At 45.3% G+C, this 27,596-nt stretch overlaps 1 protein-coding gene across 1 annotated transcript in view; it reads left to right on the top strand.

Moving 5' to 3' along the window:
• Positions 1-25,980, top strand: part of LOC137439316 (nucleoprotein TPR-like) — a 43,602-nt gene extending 17,622 nt beyond the window's left edge. The window contains exons 2-5 of the mRNA XM_068135046.2: positions 25,175-25,281; positions 25,400-25,498; positions 25,604-25,709; positions 25,794-25,980. Of these exons, the coding sequence (XP_067991147.2) occupies positions 25,175-25,281; positions 25,400-25,498; positions 25,604-25,709; positions 25,794-25,884 (403 nt within the window). The 3' untranslated portion in view covers positions 25,885-25,980. The remainder of the gene's footprint in view (positions 1-25,174; positions 25,282-25,399; positions 25,499-25,603; positions 25,710-25,793) is intronic.
• The last annotated feature ends 1,616 nt before the right edge of the window (positions 25,981-27,596 follow it).

The raw sequence follows: 27,596 nt of genomic DNA on the forward strand, positions 1-27,596 counted from the left end.
TTGGTGCTTAAGTAGACCCTCGATCCTTTGATGTAGGAGATTGGAATTCAGAGATCAACACAGAACTTAGCAGCCCGTCTTCCTGGCGCCAAAACCCATCTGCTCTTCATTATCGGTCACTCAAGGCATACCATAGGTCACTTATCCCCGCTTATGTCAACCTTCTCTGTCCTACGCAATTCCACTCTCTGACTAATGCCTCCACCTTTTGGCTTAAGTCAACACTCGAGCCTGGTGTTCTCCGTCTATGGGACAAAGGTTATCTCTTCGGTTCCAAGGCTTTGCCAGACTGCACAGTAAAACACATTCCATCTTTTAACATTGGGTCAAAACTTCGTTTCTCCACGTTCTGGCATGCTATAAGAACAAAGTTTATATTGACGTACATTTTAATCATTTGCATACCTCACCGACCCTAACATATATCTATACTTCCACAGTGGGAACACACAAACATCAGGGTTAAGGGACAAAATCGAGGGAGTCTTGGAGAAATAATTGATGTGAGGAAGAAAGATGGCGAGGGGTGGACGAGATGGATACAACCATAAAACTGGAAACTTGGACAGCGTTGGACTTGGGGAGAGTTTAATCAGGAAGAAAACTTTTTTGGTTGTGGATTGGGGATCCCTGGTGTTGGGCTAGCGGCTAGGGTGCCGGCTTAGGATCCTAGGATCCTGGGTTCGAATCCCGGTCGATCGCTGAATTACGCCAGGGGGGTTGACTCAGCCTGTCATCCTTCCGAGGTCGGCAAATTGAGTACCAGTTCACTGGTAATTCCCTGTTTGTCGTTAAAGGCGGCAAAAAGGGTTGGCGTCAGGAAGGGCATCCGGCCGTAAAACATTGCTTCAAAAAGGGGCCCGAAAAACAACAACAACCACGGTTCCCGAAAAAGGCCAACCCCCGCTTGCGGGGAAAAATGGCCTCTAAAGGTGGTTTTAAAAATTTATTTATTGGGGATGACCTGAGATTTTGGTGAACAATTACCTTGAAGCTTGAGGGAGGAATGAGATGAAAGAGAATGAGGAAGTTGGGGCCACAGGAGGGAAAAAGGACGAACTAATGAGTGGAGGTGGGCAGTGGGTCTGTATTTTTGGAGTTTCTCCAGAAGAGGGTTATTGTCAGGCTGTGTATGCCCTTGGAGAGGGCGGGGGTAGTAGAGATCACGGAAACGGCAGAGGGTGCCAGACCAGAAAGGGAATAGTAGAAGACAGAGACCACCAACTTGTATGTTATAGGTAGGTCCAGAGACTCGGCTTCATCGTGGGAGATTCCAATGGTTTTGAATGCCTTGGCTTCTCCCGCGTGAAGCTTAGCAAGGTGTGAGGTGGGGGATGCCACTTGAGAGCTGATAACAGGATGAACTACAAAATCCTGATCAGTAGGGGCATGATTTTGGCTGAAATAGCCTTTTTGTTTTTGGTATACACTCCTGTCCCTCTCCTCCCCTCCAGTCCCTTCATTTGCTTGCTTTACTTTTAGGCCACCGAGACTTCTCGCACAACTGACCAGCAAAGCAAAGTTCGAAGTGCCAGCGGTGTTGTTCGCTCCACCAGCCCGGTTGTGACCCCTCGCATCTCGGCCGCGCCAGCCCCGTCCCCAATCCCCTCTTCATCGGGTGGTCCAAGCCCGAGCCCTAGTGTGTCAACTACCCTACCTCCTCCTCTGCCATCACCAGCTGCAACATCATCATCCCCTTCATCAGCTGCAGCTACATCTGTATCTGGCCCAACTTTGTCACAGCAGCCTCCGTCTCTCTTTATAGTTCACGTGCAGCAAACTCAGCAAACTGCGCCCTTGCTTCCACCGACTGAAGCTGCAGCACTGGACCTCAGTGTCCATCCTGGTTTGTTCACCAAGCAACTGCTTCCAGGGAGTGACAGTGGCTCAGCAGTAGTAGTTAGCGGAACAGATGTGGAATGTCCAGCATCTTCTGGGGTTGTTTTTGTTAAGTTGTGTCAGATTTGTTTGTTTATTTTTATTTAAATTGATTTATCTTTTGGATTTATTTTTAACTAGGGCATGCCCGTACTATATCTATATCTAAAATTATATCCCCCCCCTCTATTTACATGAAATGGTTTGGTCCAAAGCGAACGGCTTGCGAGTGGTGACAATCCCCCCCCCTCTATTTACATGCAATGGTTTGGTCCAAAGCGAACGGCTTCCGGAGTTTGGTAAAGAAATCGCCATCGCGTGCACAAACGCGCAGGAAAGCGAATGAATCGCAAATTCGTTTTTATTAGTTGTAAAACATAGTTTAACGCCAACATAGTTTGCAAACGTGAAATAAATGAATACGCTCTCAAATGTGCCATCCGAGGCAGAGTGTGCCCGCCACGTTCGGCACACGCGATCGTTCGCTGCTCTCTGATTGGTTGAATCGTTTTTTGGACATAGCTCGGTAAGTAATTGTCCGATTAATATGAAACCTTGAAAAGGCACATCCTCGGGTCCCCAGCAATATACCTGGCAAGTTAAAAGTATATCGGACCCGTGGTTGTCGAGAAACAGCGGTCACAGACAAACGTACAGACGTACAGACAGACAGACAGAGATTACTGGAATTATAGATAGATGCAGTTATGTTGTTGGTTTTATTTATTTTCCTTGCCGGCTCATTTAATCCTTTAATTCCACTTGATTTCTTCCACTCATGATTTTTTTTTTTAATCCTTCCCTGCACCATTATTCATTGACATCACACATCATCCACCAGTGGCGAGCAAGCGGCCACCCGATGAAGAGGGAGAACCCGATTCCCAGCATGCAAAAATATCCAGACTGCAGGTATTCTCCTCTTCCTATCAGTTCACTTTCTTCACTACTTCCTGTTACTCTCATTTGTGATTACTGCAACTTTGTTTTTTTGTTTTTTGTATACAAGGTTCAGGCTCGTGTAAGAGCTAACATTGATCACAAAAACACAAAAAAGACAAACTGACACATAAAACATATGATAAAGGGAGCAGGAGAACAACATGGAGAGCAGGGAGATCTGTGGGAGGGAGAGGGCTTGGGGGGGAGGAGGCATGGAAAGAGGGGGGCGGGGGGGAGGTTAAAAAAAAACACGTGGACACTGCGAGGACTTCCAGGAAAGCAGTTGGTATTTCTAAAAAGTTGATCTGGGGTGAATTAACGGGGGTAGAAAAGATCAAGGTTTTGGATGGGGGAAGACAAGAGATGGTGGTGCACAGCCGTTTTAAAGACCTGGAGGGAGGAGTGGGATTGAAGGGAGTGGGGGAGTTTGTTGTTTGAGAAACCGAAGAGGATTGTTGAGAAAGTAGATTGGAGGGTTGTCCAGTCGATCTTTTCAGAGAGACATAGTGAGATTTGTCAGGATTGAAAGACATGTTCCACTTGTTTGACCAGATTGTGATTTTGTCAAGGTCTGAGGAGAAGGTACGAGCCACATGTTGGCTAGAGACAGAAAATCGGTACCAAATTTGGGGTAAAACTGAAGTGGTATGAAAATGTTTGTGGGGTCAGTATGAACAAATTAATATATGATAACCTTTCCACAGGAGTAGCTTAGTCCATTTATTTTCCATCTTAACATTTTGGCCAATTGGCGCTTTTTTGTAATTAAGTAAAGTCATATATCATGAAAATATTCCATTAAAAGCCATCCGTAATAAGTTAATAATATTTCCAGCCAACAGAATATTTCCAAGAGTCACTGATTATGGTTATTTTACCATAATATAGGCTAACCTCGATATATCACTATGGACGGGGTCCATGAAAATGGTCCACACTCTAAGTGAATAGCAATATATAGGGAGATTTTATATGCTAATAATAAGGAAATGGGCAATTTGGGATCCATTGAATAAAAGTGAAATATCCAATGTAGTGATATGTTGAATCGTGATATATTGAGGTTAGCCTGTAATCATATATTTACCTCCAGATTTTCTACAAATATTGTAAGGATGTAGATGTTAAGTTGTTTTCAGGCAGTAAACTGAATTGGGTGGGATGTGGAAGACAGGTATACGCCTTTGTTTATTTCAGATATTTATTTCAGGTTTATGAGGTCAACTGTGTCCATAAGCATGGGTTCCAGCCCCAGTAATTAATCAGTCCTACCCTGTCACCATGGACATCATATGTATCCACTCAGTGTCTGGTCCCTGGGGTTACCATGGCAACACTCCTGATTGATACATGATAATAGTACACTGCTCACTCTGCAGACTGTTCCAGTGTACATGCTCCACTGCTGTGTAACATATTGCATTTTATTTTAACAGTAGATAGTGATAACAAATATAGAAGAAAACTTCCAGCATGCAGGTGCACTCGCAATCTTATTAAGGTAAGAAGTAATTTTCAGCTTTCGATGTATTTTTGTGAAGGTTATGATGAACCATACATAATCATACTTGAGTCTTTTAGGACTGTAAAAAGTGTCATGGGGGTGGTCTGCAAATACCCACCCCCCACTTCTGATGTGTTTTAATTTCTGCTGACCACACCCCCCCTCCTTCCTCCCCCCCCCCCCCCCCTCCCAAGGTATTTCTTTTTTTCTGACAATTCCCACCAAAATATTTTGATTTTTCCCCCACTAAGGTATTGCAATTTTTTCTACCCCACCTCCGCCAATGTATCGCATTTTTGCAGTTATAATTACAACCTCCCCCCCCCCCCCCCCAATACCACCACCCCCTCCATCCTATTTTTATTGGTTTAATCCTCCACACCAAGCTATTTCAAGCTATTTTCGCCTATTGACCATCCTGACGTGCATGCACACTTTCTTCAGGGTGGTTTTTCTGTACAGATTGGCAGCAAAAATCCATTTGGCAGAATCCCTGTGGATCAAACCATTGAGGAGACTGTGAACAAGGACACACAGACATCTGGAGGAACTAAGGGATTTAGTCTCAAATCTGGAGCTGTCACCAAATATTACATTACATCTGAGTACCGAAGTGAGTACCTCAGGCAGTTGAGGAATCTGGTAGATCAAAGTGATTCTCAGCTCCATCACCCAGACCTGCAGTTGCCTAGGATCAGAAGAGATGAGACAGATGTTCAGTCCCTTGTTGACCTCATGGAGATGTGTTGGTTGAATCCACTCAGTTCTGACCATGCAGAGTTTGTCAGCTTGTCAACTGGTACTGTAGCACCACCAAAGATTGCCAATGATCTTCTTGAAGCCCATAGAATAGGAGAAGAGGCATATCAAGCTTTCAAGCAAGAACGTCTGGAAACAGACCCACCAGTTACTCAGTTGTATGATAAAATGACACAAAAGAAACTGAAAACTTTCTCAGACATAAGAAAGAAACCACAGAAACAAGATCACGTCAAGCAAGCAATTCTTAAGGCTGATAGGAATTTGTTTGGGCACATGATTCTTGTGGCCGAGAGCCGAGAGTTACACATGAGTGATGTCTTGGCTCACCCTCTTGGATCTTTGCCATGGGCTCTTGCCATGAGTTGGACTGGACACGAGGCGCAGCGGACGCCATTTGGAAGAGCTGAGAGGACTCAGTCGTGATAGAGTGAGCCTGAGTGAGTATATCAAGACAAGAACAAGATCTAGAAGGAGGTATGTACGGTGCGATTCATATAATATATTGTTTAGTTATCGTCGATGAGGAATTTGGGGTCGGAATGGGTGATCGGCCTGGGTGACTGGGTCTCGACTAGATGCTAGGCCGCACCTCATTTTGTCCAATAAAGTGGTTTTAAAATATTTTTTGATGGTTCTTATGCTTATCATTAGATGCATAACGTTCGTAGGGAGGTATAGATATATGGATTGACATCGGATGGCATGGGATTTGGGAGCTTCGAAGTTTTTTCATTGGGAATATATGCGATTTGTTTTGGGGGGCCCTTAGAGCTAACGGAGGCTCGGATTTTAATTCTGATTCCGGATTTCGCAGTCGCTAGTACGTCTTAACACTCGACAGAAACTGGCCCCGCGAAATCTCCAGGATTTTCGGTAAAATTACTTCAGGGTAAATTTACATAGGAAAACACCATGCTAAATTTTCGTTGCCGAAGGACTTTAATTTTTGCGAAATTCATCCTGACTTCGCCTCTAGGAGGATACAGGGGTATCTGTGGATAACGGGAACCTTTATTTGGTGAAATTCGGACTGATATGGACCGAGTTATTCAAAATATTAACTTATATCAAATAAATCTTTTGTGATTGCGTATTTTGGAACACTGCGTATGACTAACAAAGCAGCTCTAGCACGAGAGCTGGAGAAGTGTGTCTCACCAGCAGAGGCCATCCCTGAATCATCAGCAACTATTTATTTATGGGATGGGCTTAGTACAGAAGATGAAACGGAATGACAGGACATTCTCCCAGCTGGCAGATTCAGTTTTTTCTAAGGTTTTGCATGAAGGAGCCAAGAGCCAACGAATTGATGTTGTCTTTGATGTTTACCAAGAGACATCTATTAAGGACGCTGAAAGAGCTAGCAGAGGTGCAGATACAGGCATCCAGTTTAGGAGCATTGCACCTGGCCATAACATCCAGCAGTGGAGAAAACTACTAAGCAGCTCTTCCAACAAAGCCAGTCTGATCAAGTTCCTGGTGAATGAATGGAAAGAACACAAATATAGAGAGAAACTTCAGAACAAAACCTTGTATGTTACTTGTGAGGAGACCTGCTTTAAAATTAGTCAGGAACACTGGGAGGAGCTCAAAGAGTTGAAATCAACCCAGGAAGAAGCAGATACCCGTATGCTTTTGCATGCTCTTCATGCAGCAGAGTCTGGCTACAAGGCAGTGGTCATCACTGCTGAATATACAGATGTGCTTGTTCTGTGTCTGGGCTTTAGAAAAGAAATACCATGTCCCATGTACCAGAAATGTGGAACCCAAAACCGGACAAGGTTCCTTGACATTACTAAGCTAGGTCAGTCCCTGGGAGATAGTGTCTGCAATGCAATCATTGGTATGCATGCCTTCACTGGCTGTGATTCAGTCAGTGCCTTTGCAGGCCGTGGAAAGATGGGCACATTAAAGCAAATGAAGTCTGAAAAGACCTACCAGAAGGTTTTCTGTGAGCTTGGACAGTCATGGGATGTGTCTGCAGAGCAGTTTCAGAAGCTGCAAGAAATCACTTGTCGAATGTATTTGTATGTGCCTTCTACAAGCACATCAGATGTGAATACACTCCGCTACCAACTTTTCTGCACCAGACATGGTCAACTAGAGTCCAGTCAACTACCACCTTATGAAGATTGCCTGTACATGCATGTTCTTCGTGCCAACTATCAAGCTGCCATCTGGAGACGATCTTTACAATGTCAACCCCTTGTACCAAGTCCCAAGGACCATGGATGGACCATAGATGATGGCAAACTGGCCATCGTGTGGATGTGTGGGTCACCAGCACCAGAAGCTGTATTGCAGTTCTTATCCTGTCAATGTGTGAAGTCTTGCACATTACCTGAGTGCCCATGTCTCAGCAACGGTTTAAAGTGCACAAACATGTGCAAACTAAAAACCTGTGGAAACCAACCAATTGAGGAAGAACTGGTTGCAGAACTAACAGATATCGATGTCGATGATGGTGATGCAATGGAGATTGAATATATGATTTCATTCTGCAAATAAGAGACAGTTATAAATATCACAGCACCTATACTTCTATTTCATGATGCCTTGCAGTAGAAACAATTGACATGGAAGTTGGCATATCCTGGGAGTAGAATTTCACCAATGCAATCCATTACCATGTACATGTACCCTAATTTTGTGTGTGTTTTGAAGGCAAAGAGTAAAAATGATGTGGAAATGTCTGATGTTGGTCTTGAATTTCATGCAATGTAAATGTATTCTACAACAGACTAACACATTTGAGACAGAAATATCATACTTTTGGGGGAGGTAGCAAAGCTGTAAAAGATTATACCCGGTGAAAGTGCATTTTTGGTTCTGCCAGATACATTTTATAACTGTCTTTTAGACATTTTATAATGTCTAGCCCATTCAAGACATGATAATTACTAATAAGCTACCTCTCTGGCAAGGTTATCATATCAAAACATAATCTAGGGATGTTGAACTATTAAAAAATGACAACTAGAATTTGCCCACCCAGATGGTACCGATACGTGAAATTTTGGGTCTGGGCCCATGGACGAGGGTGGGGGAAGTCAGTAATCCAATAGTGGAGTTGGCCTTGGATTCCATCGGCAGACAGTTTGGAGAGGACGATGGGATGCCAGACTGTATTGAAGACTCGAGATATGTCCAGAGAGAGACGGCCGTGATCTCAGGTCTGATATTGAGGGCCCCATCCATTGTTGGTAGAATAGAAGCAGCATGTCCAATGTAGAGTGACCTGGTCTGAATCCAAATTGGTGGCAAGATGAGACTGTTGGAGAAAAGGAATGATTTAATGTCAACTGTGATGATTGATTCCATGACCTTGCTGATGATTGTGTTACGTGGTCCTCCCGGTAACTACCTGGTCTTGGTGACCCCCGGACCGTGGGAGGGACCCCGCCAGAAAGATATATGATTTATACGCTTTCGTAACGCAATCAATATGAAAGACACAACAATTCAAGTCAATAAGAAACCCCCACGCCAAGGATCCGGATTAATGGATAATATATTCCCAATCAATCAACCACACTCAACAATCAATCAACAATATTACTCAGATGGCCATCTCATATATTTCCACCCTTTCCCCACTCACGACCCCTCAATGGCCACTGTCCCTCACAATGTCTCTGGGCCCCTCCAGACCAAGGTGTAAGTCGACTTCTCCGCACACGGGTGGTTGAACGAACCCCTGGCTGACGTGCTCCAAACGTGCACGTCGCGTACTGGGAACAGCTGCTGCAGAGCACACCTCCTTGCAAAGCAAAGCGGGCAAAGCAAAGCGGGCTCGCAAAGCGCGCGAGGCCCAAGGTGCGACCCGTATGCGTCCTTGTAGACGTTGAGGCGAACTGTGCCGGACGCTTGGTTCCGTGCACGAACCCACGGCAACTTGACGCGTAACCGGTAATTACCCCGTGCAGGTAACTCCTCTCGCCAGACGGGCTTTCAAACGCAGCGTTCCCCACGCTGCTCAATATCGACACCGCTCGCGTCGGAGCTCGGCGAGGAAGAAGAAGATAGCCGCTTCTCCAGGACCTCGTGTCTTGTTTTTCTTCTTCTGGTTCACTATCCCGTTTCCGGTCTCCTGTTATCCGGAGCCTCTTTAACCATTTAACCACAACAACCTTTAATAGAATAAACATTAATAAGCAATGACATGAATAATAATTTACCTAAATCCGGGATCCGTAACACTCCCCCCCTTCAAGAAAGAAAGTTTGAACCCCGCGAAAACTTTCTGGGCCGGCCAACTTTGATAAACAAACCCGATACCCCCAAATCATCAGTTCCCCCCGGGCACAATTATCGCATCTCAAAAATAAAGCAACAAACTTTCACCAAAACCCCCCAGAGATTCCAAGGTAATTCCCTCTAGAGTCTAGACCAAGCGTCAACAACTTCTAGTTGCTCTTGGATGGAGGCCCAGCTGAGTACTCACTACAGGGATGCCTTAAGGAATGTGGGGTTCACGGTTAGTCCGTGCAGGAACGTTCCCTACCGGGACGCCTTTTAAGAACGTGGCATTCACGGTTAGCCCGTGTAGGAGCCCAGGCTCGGCGGCTCCGCCGTATATAGAGTGCTTCAACTTCTCCGGACTCCTAACAGTTACAGTGGGACCCCTTGTCCCCGCAGTCACCTGACTGGCGGTCTCCTTCTCGGCCAGTCCTCTGCCAATCATTCTTTCGGGAGATGCCGTAACTCTGGGAGCCTCCATAGTAATATCGGCTGCTGCCAACACCAAAACTACCACCAAGTGGCCCTCTTCTGTAGACCTCTCGACGCCTACGAAATGCCTTCCCTACTGTTATGGTCCGACCCTCCAAATCCTTACCATTCCAATTCTTCTCTGCCTCCCTGGCGTCTTTTGTGCTTGCAAACGTGACAAAGCCGAACCCTCTTGACCGTTGCGTTTCCCTGTCTTTTACCACCCGCACTTCCACCAGCGGCCCATATCTGTTGAAAACAGAGGTCAGAACTTCTTCCTCTGTGTTGAAGTTCAGTCCCCCTACAAATAACTTGGCACTTTTGTCACCATCCCGAGCTGGGGTGGTGTTATTTCCCCTGCGGTGCTCTTTACCCACCCTCGGGTTACCATAAATTTGCCCTCCGGCCAAATCATTCCCGATAATCACAGATACTCCCTCTACAGGAAGCGTGGCTTGTAAACCGACGGTGACCGGTCCTGACACCAAATCGGATTCCAAATGGATAACATGAAGTGGGGCACTAACACAGCCACCGATCCCTTGTAACCAAACCCTATCACCAGTTGCGGTACTCTTTGACAATGGCAAAATGCCTTCAAGCATTAAGGATTGATGGGCTCCTGTGTCCCTCAATACCCTAACAGGTCTTGGGTTAGTCAAGTCTCCCTCGAGTGAGACCAACCCCTCATAAATAAATGGTTGGTAACTCATCTGTGGGCAATTTCTTACGCTTGCCATCGCATTCGGAGTTGTAATAGTCGGACTCCGCTCTGGGTTTTCCCTTTTCATGCGGTAACAACTGGACATCAAGTGTCCAGGTTTCTTGCAAAAAGCGCAAGTAGATCCGGAGGAAAAACTCGTGGTCTGCCTCGGGCCCCCCGAAAAATAAGTTTGTCCTGGGCCCGTCGCCCTCTGATTTCGAACAGTTCGGGTATCAGCGTTGTCCCCGTAATCATCTCGAGGCCGCCGCCATGTATTGTCGTTCTCCGCACCTGCTGTTCCACAACTCCCCTGCGGAAATCTAGGCAAGGAGTTAGGTTCGTGGACCCCTATCCGGTGTGTTTAGGCATAATCATCTGCCATGGTGGCTGCGTCCCACAACTTTGGTACTTTCTTTTCCTGCAGGTACACTTTGATGTCCTCGTGGACACACTGTTGAAATTCCTCCACCAGGATCAAGTCACGCAATGCTTCAAAGTCTTTCCCGACTCCTTTTGACTCACACCACCGATCAAACATGTTTTCTTTCACTCTGGCAAACTCCACATGGGTCTCACTCTCCCTCTTCCTGGCATTCCTGAATTTTTGCCGGTAAGCTTCAGGAACCAACTCATAGGCTTTGAGAATGCGCTTCTTCAATACCTCATAATCTGCGCATTGGTCCATTGGTAGCGCCGAATAAATATCTTGAGCTTTACCCACCAGCACACTTTGCACTAGTATGGTCCAGGCCTCCTCCGGCCAGTTTTGCTGTCGAGCCACTTTCTCAAAGTGTGGAAAAAATTTAGCGACTTCCTTTTCACTGAAGGGTGGAACCAGCCTCACATGTCTGCCCACATCCCAGGTGTTCTGGCTAGGTGTCGACCCCGTCAGCAAGGGTGGTACCTCTCCCCGTTCTCTCATTAAATCCAGCTCCTTGAATTTAATCTCTTGCTGAAGCGCCAGATCGCGTTCCTTCAACTCCCTTTCGGCTTTTCTCTCCTCTGCTTCGAGTTCCCTAGCAGCTCTCCTCTCCTCTGCTTTTCTCCCTTCTAACCTTTCCTGGAGTTCTCGTTCCACTCTCCTTTCCTCTGCTTGTTTCTCTTCTCTCCTCTCTTCTGCTTTCCTTTCCTCTGTTTTCATCCTTTCTAACCTTTCCTGGAGTTCTCGTTCCACTCTCCTTTCCTCTGCGTGTTTCTCTTCTCTCCTCTCTTCTGCTTTCCTTTCCTCTTCTGCTCTTTCCTTTTCTGCTTTCCTTTTTTCTTCTGCTCTTTCCTTTTCTGCTTTCCTTTCCTCTTCTGATCTTTCCTTTTCTGCTTTCCTTTCCTCTTCTGATCTTTCCTTTTCTGCTTTCCTTTCTTCTTCTGCTCTTTCCTTTTCTGCTTTCCTTTCTTCTTCTTTGATCCGTTCCTGGAGTTCTCGTTCCACTCTCCTTTCCTCTGCTTGTTTCTCTTCTCTCCTCTCTTCTGCTTTCCTTTCCTCTTCTGCTCTTTCCTTTTCTGCTTTCCTTTCTTCTTCTGCTCTTTCCTTTTCCGCTTTCCTTTCTTCTTCTTTTAACCTTTCCTGGAGTTCTCGTTCCACTCTCCTTTCCTCTGCTTGTTTCTCTTCTCTCCTCTCTTCTGCTTTCCTTTCCTCTTCTTTGATCCGTTCCTGGCTCCGTAATTGCAACTCCAGTTTCCGGAGCTCAACGTCTTCTGGTTCTTCGGGTAGCCACTGCCAGGCTAACTCGTCCCATGTTCCTAATCCCACCATAGATTGTATCACCGTGGTCTGCAACTCTGCCTTCCTCAAATTAGTTCGGACCTCCAAGTTAAAATGTTTGGCCAATTTCAAGGGGTCCGCTTTTAGTAATGCTCGGAACTGTGCCTCACTAGGTGTTACCGCAAAGTTCTGTGCAACAAACGCCATGGTGACTATCGTTAACACCTGTTAACCTTCACCCAAGACTTTACCACAATGTCTCAAAAATTTACCAATTAATTAATTAATTAATTAATTTTAATTACTAAAAATTATTATTTTATTATGTTATACAATTTTAGATCCCGGAATTCAATTGGACGAGCCCCTAATTCTGTTACGTGGTCCTCCCGGTAACTACCTGGTCTTGGTGACCCCCGGACCGTGGGAGGGACCCCGCCAGAAAGATATATGATTTATACGCTTTCGTAACGCAATCAATATTGTTACAGATCGCGGTTAGATGTTGTAGACCGAGCGGTTGGTGACCGCGACCTAACAAACTTACCCGATTCCACCCGAACTTTGGCCGTATCGCACCGTAGCTGCCCAATCTGGAAAAGACTAAAACGACCGAATGCAAAGAGGAAAAGGAATAAAACGAGAAGACGGACAGAAGCGTGACTGGGTTTATTATTATTTACACACAAGCAAAAAGCAAGCAATCAAGTTTTATTTACAACACATAAGACGCAGGTGACACAGTGCAAATTTTAGCTTATCTACAGACTTAATTAACCCAGGACAGAACAAACAAAAGACACTGACTCACGCGGGGAATTGCAGGAATGGCAGGATGTGGATGGCTGGAGGGAGAGGGAGGTCCAAGGGGGTCCCGCAGCACAACCGGCGCGTTTAGCAGCCGCTGTCCAGGCCAGGCCCCACGCTGCTGTTTTGGCTGCTGTTTTGGCTGCTGTTTTCGTCGCGTGCTTTGCCAGGCCTTGTCCCACTCGTCTGGTCCAAACCCTCAACTCTTTCTTGTTTCTCTCACTCCTCACCACCGATTCCTCACCGCAACCAACTGACCACCGACTCCTTACCAACGCAACCACTGACCCTCCTCAGGCAACCGACTCAGACCAACTCAGACCAACTCCTTGTGACCAACTCCAGGCCTTTCTGTCTTCTGCTCTCCTCTGTCAAAACGCATCTCTCCCTGGACACGCCCTGCCTTGGGTTATATAGGCCCCCGCCCCTCAACCTTTGCGAACCTCCCCGATCGCTCTTCCTCCGCCCTCTCTAGCCAAACCCCTGGCTCATGGTTGGTCGAGTGGGGCTGGCTCACTCCTCCCCTCTATGACGAGGTGGAGACACGCCTTTCTTCCCCAACCCTACCTCGTGGCCAATGGTGGTTGAAGAAAACCGCCCAAAATGCGGAAGGCAATTGGAAGGGAGGTTTTGGGAATGGGAATGGAAGTTTTGGGAGTGGGAATGAAGGGAATCTATCTCTTTCACTGGTGCAATGGAGTATTTCTATTAATGGGAGACACAGCCTTATCCTAAAACACAGAATAAGATATAACTATCGAACATGGATATTCTATGATTGGCTGACGTGTATGCTTGTGGACTAATTATGGAACGCCCTTTTGATCTTTACACAGCTCCGGAGGCAGGAGGCACAGAATAACAATAACAACAATAATAATAATTCACACCAATTTACCACAATACAACACAATCAAAAAATATATACAGTCCTCATATCCGCAACAATATGAAAGACACAACAATTCAAGTCAATAAGAAACCCCCACGCCAAGGATCCGGATTAATGGATAATATATTCCCAATCAATCAACCACACTCAACAATCAATCAACAATATTACTCAGATGGCCATCTCATATATTTCCCCCCTTTCCCCACTCACGACCCCTCAATGGCCACTGTCCCTCACAATGTCTCTGGGCCCCTCCAGACCAAGGTGAAGGTCGACTTCTCTGCACACGGGCGGTTGAACGAACCCCTGGCTGACGTGCTCCAAACGTGCACGTCGCGTACCGGGAACAGCTGCTGCAGCGCACACCTCCTTGCAAAGCAAAGCGGGCAAAGCAAAGCGGGCTCGCAAAGCGCGCGAGGCCCAAGGTGCGACCCGTACGCGTCCTTGTAGACGTTGAGGCGAACTGTGCCGGACGCTTGGTTCCGTGCACAAACCCACGGCAACTTGACGCGTAACCGGTAATTACCCCCGCGCAGGTAACTCCTCTCGCCAGACGGGCTTTCAAACGCAGCGTTCCCCACGCTGCTCAATATCGACACCGCTCGCGTCGGAGCTCGGCGAGGAAGAAGAAGATAGCCGCTTCTCCAGGACCTCGTGTCTTGTTTTTCATCTTCCGGTTCACTATCCCGTTTCCGGTCTCCTGTTATCCGGAGCCTCTTTAACCATTTAACCACAACAACCTTTAATAGAATAAACATTAATAAGCAATGACATGAATAATAATTCACCTAAATCCGGGATCCGTAACAATTGGAAGTAAGCTGATTGGTTTGTAGTTAAGGGGATCAATTTTTGCACCTTCACCTTATGTAATGCAGCGATGTTGGTTGATTTCCAAGCAGATGGAAGATGACATGTGAACTGATGCCTTCCGGTTGAGGCATTCAGCCTTCTCATCAACCGAGTCGGCTGTGATGCCATTTGAAGTGTAAAGTGAGGGAAAGGATCCTCATAAAGATGATAGAGACAGACTTGACAAGGCACCACCAGGTTTTAGAGGAGGGAGACAAGTTTGAAAGTTAATTCTTGAGATTGGACAGTTGTTGTTTTCTGGCTCTCCTGAGAGTTGACACACTGGTTGCGGCCTTTGTGGAATGATGTGAATTTGCCTTCGGTTGGATTTGCCTTCCAGGAAGAGAATGCAAGTTGTTTTAAAGCAACTGCCTCCTCACAGGATTCAGAGAACCAAAAGCGGGTGGATTGGCAAGATAGCTGAAGACGAGATGGGATGAATCTGTGCATAAGAGAGCACGTTTCTGTGGAAGAATTTCCAGGCGAAATTAATATCAGGGGTGTCGGTAGATATAGGAGACCTGTCTTGAAGCGTGATGGCTGCTTGAATTCCTTGCCAATTTGCCCGAGTGAACTGCCAGACTCGCCGGCACTGAATCTGTTCTCTGAGAATGGACAGAGAGATGTTCATCTTCCCAGGCACATGATCAGATGAGCCAATTGGGGCAGAGGATGAGCAAGATCCATTGACAGGGAAGTTGGTCATCACCAAATACAGAAGGAAAGATTTGGCATTGGGAGAAATCTGGATGGGAATATTCATAGATTGAGCCAGACCAGTGGGGTCACTGAAGTCCTTTGCAGAAGTACCATGGCTGGTGAGAGAGGTACCAACACCCAGATGCCAATAGCATGGTGCCAATTGAAGTCACCACATATGAGGAAGAGAGAGTTGGGATGAGTGATTAAAAGTTGGTGCACGTCATCTGAGAGAGAAATATATACTCAACTTCAAAAGAAACGAATCAAAATCTTTGGAAGGTCACTCATTAAAATCCTCCATGCAAAAATGAAAAATATTTGAACATGGAGGTAAAGTTCAGCTATCTTTACGAAACACATGTCAATAAACAAGAGGTTGCCTCAATCACAAAATAACAAAAAGCATGAACATCACAAGAAGTGGTGCAACAAAAGTCACAGCACTGCAACACAAAGGCACGCACCTGAATACAGTCAAAACAAAATGACACAGGAATGGACACAACACTCCCAACAGTCAAGGACAGAATGACAGCAGTCCTCAATATCGTGTGTGTCCTCCCTGAGTTGTGATGCAGGCTGTACACCTCCGACACATGCTCTGTACCAGGCATCTGATGCGGTCCTGGGGAAGTCTTTCCCACTCCTCCTGCAAGGTGTTTACCCATGGTCTTCCTCTTCGTGGACCATCATTCACAGTTCCAGTTTCACCGTAACGCCTGGCCAGGTTGGAAATTGCAGGCTGTGAGCAACCAAGACGTTGAGCAATTTTTCGCTGGCTTACACCAGCCTCAAGCATCCCAATTGCCCTTAAACGTTGTTCAGATGTCAGGGGTGGCATCTGAATGTTCTTGTTGTTTTCCCTGTCAGAAGCCTCTGGAGTGACGAAAGACAGCAGTAAATGAATGTCTAACCACGAGAACTGAAGGATTTCATTATGAGGGTCATTATTTAAAGGGAAAGATCCCTATACAGAACCACTCAAGCATGCCATTGTTGATCAACCAGGTGATTGAAGTGAAGTTCCCGTTATATAATATCAGCCATTACAATTGACCGAAACATGTTTGCAAAGCTGCACATTTCAAAAAATGAAAGTGATGTTTCTTTTGATGTTCAGTTTATATATATATATCGTCATCACTGTTGGGAGGAAGGTGCAACACACAGACAAACATAAGGTGGGAGCAGAGGGGAAGTTGCAGCCAGAGATAATCTTGGGGTTTGGGAGGTGTAAGAGCAGTACACAGAGAGTGAGAAATGGAGTTTTTGATGTAAAGCGCAGTTTGTTTGAATTTTGAGGGAGGAGTGGAAATGGATTGAGCTGAGAATTTCAAAAGGATGTCAAAAATACTTGAGTGATTTCAAAAGTAATTTGCTGCATGGGCTACTATCCGTCTGGAACATGGACCTCACGTTCAAACTTCCTATAGCTATTGTATTTTTGGGACCATTCAGGCAAATTTTCAGTCAGATTGCTTCCTGATGGTTTTCACTACCAGACATTATATTTACAGAGGGCTGGCAGCATAGCCCAGAGGTATGCATACGCTCCGCTGAGCTCTCTCGTCTCGGTTTGAATCTCAGCCCAGCTATAAACTGTCCTCTCGGTGTTTTACAGCAGGTTTCACCCAGTCCTTGAAATTCCTGGTACAATGAAAAAGCATTTTCCAGTACTGGAAAATCTTTTTAAAAATTGTCCCAAGTCCTTTAAATTCTTGGTGAAAAATCAAGAAAATTGCACAAATAGAAATAATCTACCAGGTGCCGCCCCATCAGAATTGTTAAATCATGCAGCCTTTTTAAGAGAACAGCCCGATAAAAGCTCAATTTTTGCTTTTCCTTATTTACACAGTAGTCTCCCAACAAAAAAATAAAAATAAAAACAAAAAATAAAACCCCGTTCCATCATCGCCCTTCACCTATTTTGCCACCACGGCTCACCATATATCCCCCTGCCACAGAACACCCAGCACCGCACGTGCAGGTACGCTATCTGTCTTCATGAGCTTCGTATAATCCTTCCCCTTTTCACCTCGTTTATTAATTTTCTTCCCCTCGTCTTTTTTCCACCAGCGAGGTTCATTCCACAGACCATCCATGGGAGGACGTGGTGGGCCCGTCCCTCCAGGCATTGGCACAGTGGTAAGGAGTTCTAGGAAGGGTTGCACTTGACAAAGCACAGCACTGAGGTGTTATAGAGGGAGATTTATCATGCGCTAATAAGTCGTTGCTTGAAACATCTTGTCATAATGTCTGTATGTATCACAGGCTTCCTTTTTAGTTGAAGACGATAACAGTATGGTTCCCAGCACTCCAACTCTTCCGGTGCCACACCAGACTGATGATTTTGCTCAGGCTATAAAGCAAGTCTTTCACTTCTTTCTTCATGCTCTCACATATGTTACGTGCTCCTCCCCAAACCCCGGTCACAGCGTACCTCTGAGCCTCGAGAGGGGCCACGGCAGAAAGATGTGTTATTCTGTGTGTCAAAGATCAATGGTGAAACCACACCAATTGTTACCAACAAACAAATATTGTATTAAGGTCACACAAGAATAACAGTACAATAATAATATTAATCAATTGTACAACCAATATATCATTCCTATGATGGTACCATCAGTTTCGTACAATATAACTCACTGTGCTCCAAGTGAGCGAAAATAACATTCCCAATGTCTCTGTCCCAGCTTCAAACCAAAGTCGATCCCACGCTCTAGTGATTGTCAGAATGATGTTGTATCGAGACCAGAATCCTGCTCGGTTGACAGTCACACTGCCAAAGATAGGCAAAAGTGTCCTCAAGAGGCGGCTGGGAAATCACACCTTCGGGTATGGACGTTCAACGGCTCCCAATTGGCGAACCGCAATTTCCCACTCAAAATCCACGTTACACACACACACACCAGGTTAACGTCTGGATGCAGTGTAATGGTTGAAGCGAGGGGAAAAACCTGGAGCGATGCGAAAATCAGGCGCGAGGTAAAATGGCCAACAGTCCGTTCTCGAGACGTAACGGCACTCTAATGATTCTCTTCGGAATCAACCGCAAAACCTGTCACGCAGGTTTATCTGTCACAGCGATAACAACTCTGTCACAGGAATCCCTTTCCCAGGAAACCCCAAAGTTTGCTAGTGACCTCCGTTCGCCAGCGTTTGCTCCAGACCTCCAAACAGCTCAGCTCCTTCTGCGACCTCACTCGCTCTGCCTCTTTCTCCTCCTTCTTCTTCCTCCTCCTACTCTTCCTCTTCGTCCGGGTCTCGATCCGGTTTCCGGTTTCTTTTTAAAACACTAGCTTTTTTACCTTTTGAAAACAGTTATTTCCAATTCACTTAAACGATAACAATAATAGTACATGCAACCAAAAATGTTTACAGTGGATGAGAACCACAACAACGGAAGTGACGAATCCGTAACACTTCCCCACCTCAAGAAAGAAAGTTGGAACATTGTGAAAACTTTCTTTGCATGCAAAAACTGTTTTAACAAACAAAAGTAAAACTCACCCCCAAATGATCAATTCACGTGAGCAACAATAATTAATATTCCCCAAAATAAAACAACAAAACTTCCAAACAACCTACAGGAATTTCCAAAGTTAGTTCACTCTGGATAAAGCATCAGCAACGACATTGTCCCTGCCCTTTACATGCTCAATTTCCAAGTTGAACTCCTGCAAAGCCAAACTCCATCTCATCAACCTCTGATTTTTATTTTTCATTTTTTGAATGAAGGTTAAGGGGTTGTGATCAGTGAAGACTTTTATAGGAAAGGTAGTAGTTCCTAGATACACCTCATAATGCTGAAGCGCTAGCAGGAGAGCAAGGGTCTCTTTTTCCACGGTGGCATAATTTGCCTGGTGTTTGTTAAACTTTTTGGAATAGTAGCACACCAGGTGATCCACTCCATCCTCATCTTCCTGTAATAGAACTGCCCCAGCCCCCACATCACTTGCATCAATGGCCAACTTGAATGGTTCTTGAAAGTCCGGGGCTGCTAGGACAGGAGAGCTCATTAATATCGCTTTGACGTGGGCAAAGGCAGCTTGACATTTGTCATCCCAAACAAACTTGGTCTCTTTCCTCAGCAAATTCGTTAAAGGGGCTACCACATCAGAAAAATTCCCGCAGAACCGCCGGTACCAACCAGCCATACCTCAGAATCTCATAAGCTCCTTCTTTCCTTTTGGAACTTGGAAGCGATCAATGGCTTCTATCTTGGCTGTCACCGGTTGCACCTGACCCTGACCTACTACATGGCCGAGGAACACCAACTGTGCTTTTACAAACGCACTCTTAGATAAGTTGATGGTCAACCCTGCCTTGGTCAATTTCTTGAAAAATGCATGAATTTGTTTAATATGATCTTCCATGGTCATGGTGTGTATGATGACATCATCCAGATAAGCCTCACCCCTCAAGGTCTGCAATAAGATTATTAATCAGCCGTTGAAATGTAGCAGGCCCGTTTTTCAATCCAAAGGGAAGAACCTTGTGCTGATACAACCCATTTGGTGTGACTAAAGCCAAGATTTCCTTGGCTCTATCAGTAAGAGGAATCTGCCAATACCCTTTCAGCAAGTCAAACTTAGTTACAAATTTAGCTGGGCCTATTCTATCAATACAGTCATCAATCCTCGGGATGGGATATGAGTCGGTCTTGGTCACTGCATTAACCCGTTTTAAATCCGTACAACAGCGAAAACTGCCATCGGGTTTTGGAACCAACACACATGGTGAGCTCCATTCACTGCTGCTTGGTTCGATGATGTCATTCTCCAACATATACTGAACCTCCTTCCGAAGATACTCCATCTTCACAGGGTTCATCCGGTAGGGGTGTTGCTTCACAGGAGTGGCTTCCCCCACCTCAATATCATGATATACCAAGTCAGTACGACCAGGTACATCTGTGAACAAATGTGCAAACTCAAAAATTAGGCTGGACAGTTGTCCTTGTTGTTCCCTCGTTAAATGACCTAATTTCTCATCTAAATGACAACACTTCCGTGTTCGTCAATCTTGGACAAGCCTGGTCATCAAAGTTATCAAACTTCACACCGGCCTCAACCTCTGGATTCTCTTGCACCCCAACTACAGGCACAACAGGTGAGACAGGAACCATTTTCCCCACAGGCTTCCTCTCATAATATTTCTAGTCAGTTGACATGACACAGCTGCCACTTTTTCCGTCGGTCGGGAGTTGTCACCACGTAATCTGTTTCATTAACCCTCCTTTCGATTGCATAGGGACCAAAATACCTAGCCTGTAGTGGCTGACCTGGAACAGGAAGCAACACTAACACTCGGTCCTCAGGACTGAAATTTCTTATCTGAGATTTCTTGTCATGTCTCACTTTCATTTTATCCTGTGTCACTTTCAAGTTTCTTCTTGCAACTTCATAAGCCTTTGCCAATCTGTGCCTAACCATTGGCACATACTCTACCACTGTTGACTGTGACTTCTCCTGTAGCCACTGTTCTTTCACCAATTTCAATGGTCCTCGCACTGCGTGTCCAAACACAAGTTCAAAAGGACTGAACCCCAATGACATGAACAAATTCCCTCGTAGCAAACAACAATAAGGGTATTCCCTCATCCCAATCCTTGTCACATTCAAAACAATACGTTCTGATCATATTCTTCAATGTCTGGTGAAACCTTTCCAAGGCCCCTTGGCTCTCGGGATGGTAAGTACTTGATCTTACTTGCTCCACTCCCAACAGGTGTACCACTTGCTGAAAAAGCGTTGACATGAAATTGGAACCCTGATCAGACTGGATGACCTTAGGTCGGCCAACCAAAGTGAAAAATTTAATCAAGGCCTTCGCAATAACTGCCGCAGTAATTTTTCTAAGAGGCACTGCCTCTGGGAACCTTGTGGAAGCGCACATGATGGTCAGCAAATACTGATGTCCAGCCTTAGTTTTAGGTAAAGGGCCTACACAGTCAATATTGACACGGCTGAATGGCTCTTCAAAAGCTGGAATGGGTTTTAAAGGTGCGGATGGGACTTTCTGATTAGGTTTTCCCACCAGCTGGCAAGAATGGCAAGATTTGCAGAACTCCGCCACATCACGTCGCAATCCTGGCCAGAAAAAATGTACCAATATTCTGTCATGTCTTGTTCACTCCAAGGTGCCCGGCCAAAGGTGTCTCATGCGCCAAACTCAATATCTCCTTCCGGTACGGCGGTGGCACCACAATTTGGTAATTAACTTTCCACTCATCGTTTGCTGGCACCTCCAGTGGTCTCCATTTTCTCATGAGTATTTCCCCTTTCATGAAGTAACCAACAGGTATCTTCATAGCCTCTTCCTCTGTAACGGCTTTATCAATCAAACTCCGGATCTCCGAATCTCCGTGTTGTTCTTCAACAAGTCTCTTTCGGACCAGCACCGTTTGTTCAACCTCGCTCCCAGTTGTCTTCGACGGACACTCCATTTTCTCTTTTGGTCCAGATGCCACCTTTTCCTTAAGTTCCTTGATGTCACTCTCTTTCCTATGATCTCTTCCAGACTTTTCCCCCAATACCTCTAAGGAACTCAAATCCACATCGCCTTCCTTCTCCTTCTCTTCAGAGCACTTCCTACCCATAGCACGAGTCACTGCACAGGATGGAAAGACACCCGGAATCTCCTGCTCTAACTGTGCTGTGTTATTTTCCATACTAGGCTTTTCAACCAACATTGGATTACCAGAAACTCGACCACCGGCCAAATCATTCCTGATAATAAAAGAGATTCCCTCTACAGGAAGAGTGGCTTGTAAACCTACGGTGACCGGTCCTGACACCAAATCAGACTTTAAATGGATGACATGAAGAGGAGCTTTAACATAGCCACCAACCCCCTGTAAAATAACATTAACACCAGTTGCCGTCTCCTCTGACAATGGCAAAATGCCCTCAGGCATCAAAGATTGATGTGCTCCTGTGTCCCTCAATACCTTAACAGGTCTCTGGTTCGTTAAGTCTCCATCCAGTGACACAATCCCCTCTGAAATAAAAGGTTTGTAACCCTCTTGAACAAGGTCGTTCTTTGATTCTGTAACTTTGGCATGGGAACCTTCACAAGGCACTGCCCTCCCAGGACGATTTCTCGCATTGGCCAATGCATTCGGAGTTGTACGAGTCTGACTCCGCTCCTGATTTTTCCTTTTCAGGGCATAACATTGGGACATCAAATGCCCAGGTTTCTTGCAAAAAGCGCAAGTCGGCCCGGAGGAAAAACTCATGGTCTGCCTCGGGCCCCCCGGAAGATAGGTCTCTCTTGGAACTGCAGTCTTCTGACCCCTAAAAGTTGCGGTATCAGATTTGTCCCCATAGTCCTCTCTCGGCCGCCTCCATGAAAATTTGTTCTCCAAACCTGATTTTCCGTAACTTCCCTGGCTAACTCTAGGCGAGAAGTTAGGTTTGTGGAACCCCATCCTGTGTGTCAAAGCATAGTCATCTGCTACGGTTGCTGCCTCATACAACTCTGGTACTTTCTTTTCATCCAGATGTACTTTAATATCCACGTGGACACACTGTTTGAATTCCTCCACCAAAATCAATTGTCGCAACAGGTTGAAGTCTTTCCCAATCCCCTTCGAGTCACACCACCTATCAAACACGGTTTCCTTCATTCTGGCAAACTCCACATGGGTCTCACTCTCCCTCTTCCTGGCATTCCTGAATTTTTGCTGGTAAGCTTCAGGGACCAATTCATAGGCTTTGAGAATGGCTTTCTTCACTATCTCATAATCTGCACATTGGTCAATCGGTAAAGCCGAATAGATATATCTTGAGCTTTACCCACCAGAACACTTTGCACTAACATAGTCCAGGACCCCACAGGCCATTTTAGCATTTGAGCCACTTTCTCAAAATGTAAAAAGAACTTGGCTACCTCCTTTTCATTGAAGGGTGGTACCAGCCTCACATGCCTACCAACATCCCAAGAGTTCTCACTAGTTGTCGAACTAGCCGGCATGGATACTACTTCTCTCCGTTCTCCCAGTAATTCCAGCTCCTTGAGTTTAAGTTCCTTCTGATACCCCATGTCACGTTCCTTTAACTCTTTCGGCTCTCCTTTCCTCTGCTCTTCTTTCTTCTTCAGCTCTCCTTTCCTCTGCTCTTCTCTCCTCGAGTTCCTTTTCAGCTCTCCTTTCCTCTGCTCTTCTTTCCTCGAGTGCTCGTTCCTGTTCTGCTCTTTCCTTTGCTCTTCTTTCCTCGGCTTTCCATTCCAACTCTTTTAACCTTTCCTGGCTCTGCAGTTGCATCTCCATTTTCCGGAGCTCCACATTTCCTTTTTCCTCGGGTAACCAATCCAAGGCTACCTTTTCCCATGTTCCTTGTCCCACTAGAGATTCCACCACCAATGTCTGAATCTCTGCTTTCTTCATACTAACTCGGACCTCCAAGTTAAAATATTTGGCCAATATCATGAGTTCCGATCTTTTTAACGCCTGGAACTGTGCCTCATTAGGGGACGCCGCAAACTTTTCTGCGTCAAACACCATGGTGACTACCAGTTAGCACCTGTTAACCTTCACACAAAAAAAATCCAATTTTTTTGAAAAATTTGGAAATGTTAGAAAATTCCAAATTTGGGAATTTCGGGAATGTTCAGGAATTCTATCCCGGACGGGCCCCCAATTTCTGTTACGTGCTCCTCCCCAAACCCCAGTCACGGTGTACCTCTGAGCCTCGAGAGGAGTCACGGCAGAAAGCTGTGTTATTCTGTGTGTCAAAGATCAATGGTGAAACCACACCAATTGTTACCAACAAACAAGTGTTGTATTAAGGTCACACAAGAATAACAGTACAATAATAATATTAATCAATTGTACAACCAATATATCATTCCAATGATGGTAACATCAGTTTCGTACAATATAACTCACTGTGCTCCAAGTGAGCGAAAATAACATTCCCAATGTCTCTGTCTCAGCTTCAAACCAAAGTAGATCCACGCTCTAGTGATCGTCAGAACGATGTTGTATCGAGACCAGAATCCCGCTCGGTTGACAGTCACACTGCCAAAGATAGGCAAAAGTGTCCTCAAGAGGCGGCTGGGAAATCACACTTTCGGGTATGGACGTTCAACGGCTCCCAATCGGCGAACCGCAATTTCTTACTCAAAATCCACGTTACACACACACACCAGGTTAACGTCTGGATGCGCTGTAATGGTTGAAGCGAGGGGAAAAACCTGGAGCGATGCGAAAATCAGGCGCGAGGTAAAATGGCCAACAGTCCGTTCTCGAGACGTAACGGCACTCTAATGATTCTCTTCGGAATCAACCGCAAAACCTGTCACGCAGGTTTATCTGTCACAGCGATAACAACTCTGTCGCGGGAATCCCTTTTCCAGGAAACCCCAAAGTTCGCTAGTGACCTCCGTTCGCCAGCGTTTGCTCCAGACCTCCAAACAGCTCGGCTCCTTCTTCGACCTCACTCGCTCCGCCTCTTTCTCCTCCTTCCTCTTCCTCTTCGTCCGGTTTCCCGATCCGGTTTCCGGTTTCTTTTTAAAACACTAGCTTTTTTTTACCTTTTGAAAACAGTTATTTCCAATTCACTTAAACGATAGCAATAATAGTACATGCAACCAAAAATGTTTACAGTGGATGAGAACCACAACAACGGAAGTGACAAATCCGTAACACATATCACCTCAAACTTTCTACAGTTTCCATTCTAATTGGCATCTCTCGCTCTCTCTCTCTCCCTCAAGCTCTCCACAGGTAGCACGCATGTCTTGGTTTCAGTTTGGACGACCACAGGAGCTCTCGGCCTCCCCGAATGGCCAATCCGATTTACACCAGCTTGCGTCACAAGGAGGTTTGGACACGATTTGCTCAACTGATCAGACTTTGAAATTACGGCTTGTTTGTGTAATGTTAATCATACCAGAGTGTACTTTAACAAAGGAATTATTTCCTGCCATTGTTTGTCTAAGGCTTGGGAATGTATGAGACACAAATATGTCTGCAGCCAGCCTCTGAGGATGATGGCGGACAGAGTGTGCCAACCACACCGCTGCAGCCTACAGCACCAGGTGATCATTCTCTCACCAAACTCCAAATGCACTAGCTTGCTGATGTAAACTGAAGCATAACCTTGATACGCTTACCTTCCCCTTCTACAACCTGTGTGTTTGAAGGACTAGTGGAACAAATGGAGAATCCATCACAATCTGTACCCGTGGCAATAGGAGCAAGTGCCACAGACACAAGTTCAACCCATGACCTGGAAGCAGATCCTGACAGGTGCATTGTTGAGTTTGTGCTTTCCATATGTCATATGTGATCTGGAAACCTGAAATTGACTCCGTGCTTGTGATATATTATCAGTTCTGGCCAGGGACAAATGGACATGGAAACTCTTGAAGGAGTAGATGAGGGAGAAGGAGAATGGATGCAGGATGATGCACCTTTTCCTTGAACCAGCCAGGACACACCAATAGGTAAACTGATCTGGGAGAAAATAGTTTTGATGAAACTTGTGTTTGGTGCAAAGAAAAAAGCTTTTGGTTTCTAATATCTGAGCTGATTGTCGCCAATATGCCTCCACATAGTCCCACAATGGGTAGATGCCCTCGTTCACTGTCCTAAAAATAAACAAGTTTGATTTAAATCCCTTTAAATGTTTTCAAGTATTACATTTTCATCAGACAGGACACGTTTCACATCGATCGGTGAAGCGGTTTCAGAGAAGGGATTGGCTTTAGAGCTCATATGGCTGCCACACCATGTGACATATGACCTTAAAACATGTACACTCTGCATATGTATGAGTAGGAGATCACGTTTGTGAAGCTTCGTGTTGATTGGATAAGGTTGTTTGTCTATCCAAGATGGCTGTCAAACCACGTGACCTACGACATCATTTTCAAGCTATATGCAACAGTGGTGTTGGATCATATTTGTAAAAATTCGCATCAATAGGGTAAGCAGTTTCAGAGATATAATTATTTAATATTTTCGTTTAATCCCTCATGTCTGCCAAACCATGTGACCTATGATGTCATAAATTTAATGTTTCAATATAAATGGATCATAGATCATGTGCATACAATTTCAGATTTTTAGGACAAGGAATTCGATTTAAACATTTTTGGCTGGTATACCACTTCACCTATGATGTCATTATCATGCTTTTGTTCCCCAGTGGGAGTACTCGACAGTGTGCCAAGTTTCAATTTTTCCATTCAGCAGTTTCAAATAAATCATTTTTAAATTATTTGCGTTTAATCCAGGATGGTTGCCATACCACGTGACCGACAGTGCATTCAAAGTATTCAGACCCCTTCACTTTTTTCACATTTTGTTATGTTGCAGCCTTTTGCTGAAATCGTTTAAATTCATTTTTTCCCTCATCAATCTACACTAAATACCCCTTAATGACAAAGGGAAAACAGGATTTTAGAAAGTTTTGCAAATTTATTTAAAAGAATAAACTGAAATTCACATTTACATAAGTATTCATACCCTTTGCTGTGACACTTGAAATTTAGCTCAGGTGCCTCCCATTTCTCATGATCATCTTTGAGATGTTTCTACACCTTGATTGGAGTCCACCTGTGGTAAATTCAATTGATTTGACATGATTTGGAAAGGCACACACCTGTCTATATAAGGTATCACAGCTGACAATCCAAATCAGAGCAAAAACCAAGCCATGAGGTCGAAGGAACTGCCTGCAGAGCTCAGAGACAGGATTGTGTCGAGGTGCAGATCTGGGGAAGCCTAGAAAAAGATCTCTGCTGCATTGAAGGTTCCCAAGAGCACAATGGCCTCCATAATTCTTAAATGGAGGAAGTTTGGAACAACCAGGACTCTTCCTAGAGCTGGCCGCCCGGCCAAACTGAACAATCGGGGGAGAAGGGCCTTGGTAAGAGAGGTGACCAAGAACCCGATGGTCACTCTGGCTGAGCTCCAGAGATCCTGTGTGGAGATGGGAGAAACTTCCAGAAGGACAACCATCACTGCAACACTCCACCGATCTGGGCTTTATGGCAGAGTGGCCAGACGGAAGCCTCTCCTCAGTGAAAGACACATGAAAGCCCACTTGGAGTTTGCAAAAAAGCACCGAAAGGACTCTCAGACTGTGAGGAACAAGATTCTGTGGGGTCTCATGTGTCTTTCACTCAGGAG

Source organism: Myxine glutinosa, chromosome 14 (assembly GCF_964187855.1).
Source record: "Myxine glutinosa chromosome 14, kmMyxGlut1.1, whole genome shotgun sequence".
In the NCBI taxonomy this organism is placed as follows: Eukaryota; Metazoa; Chordata; class Myxini; order Myxiniformes; family Myxinidae; genus Myxine; species Myxine glutinosa.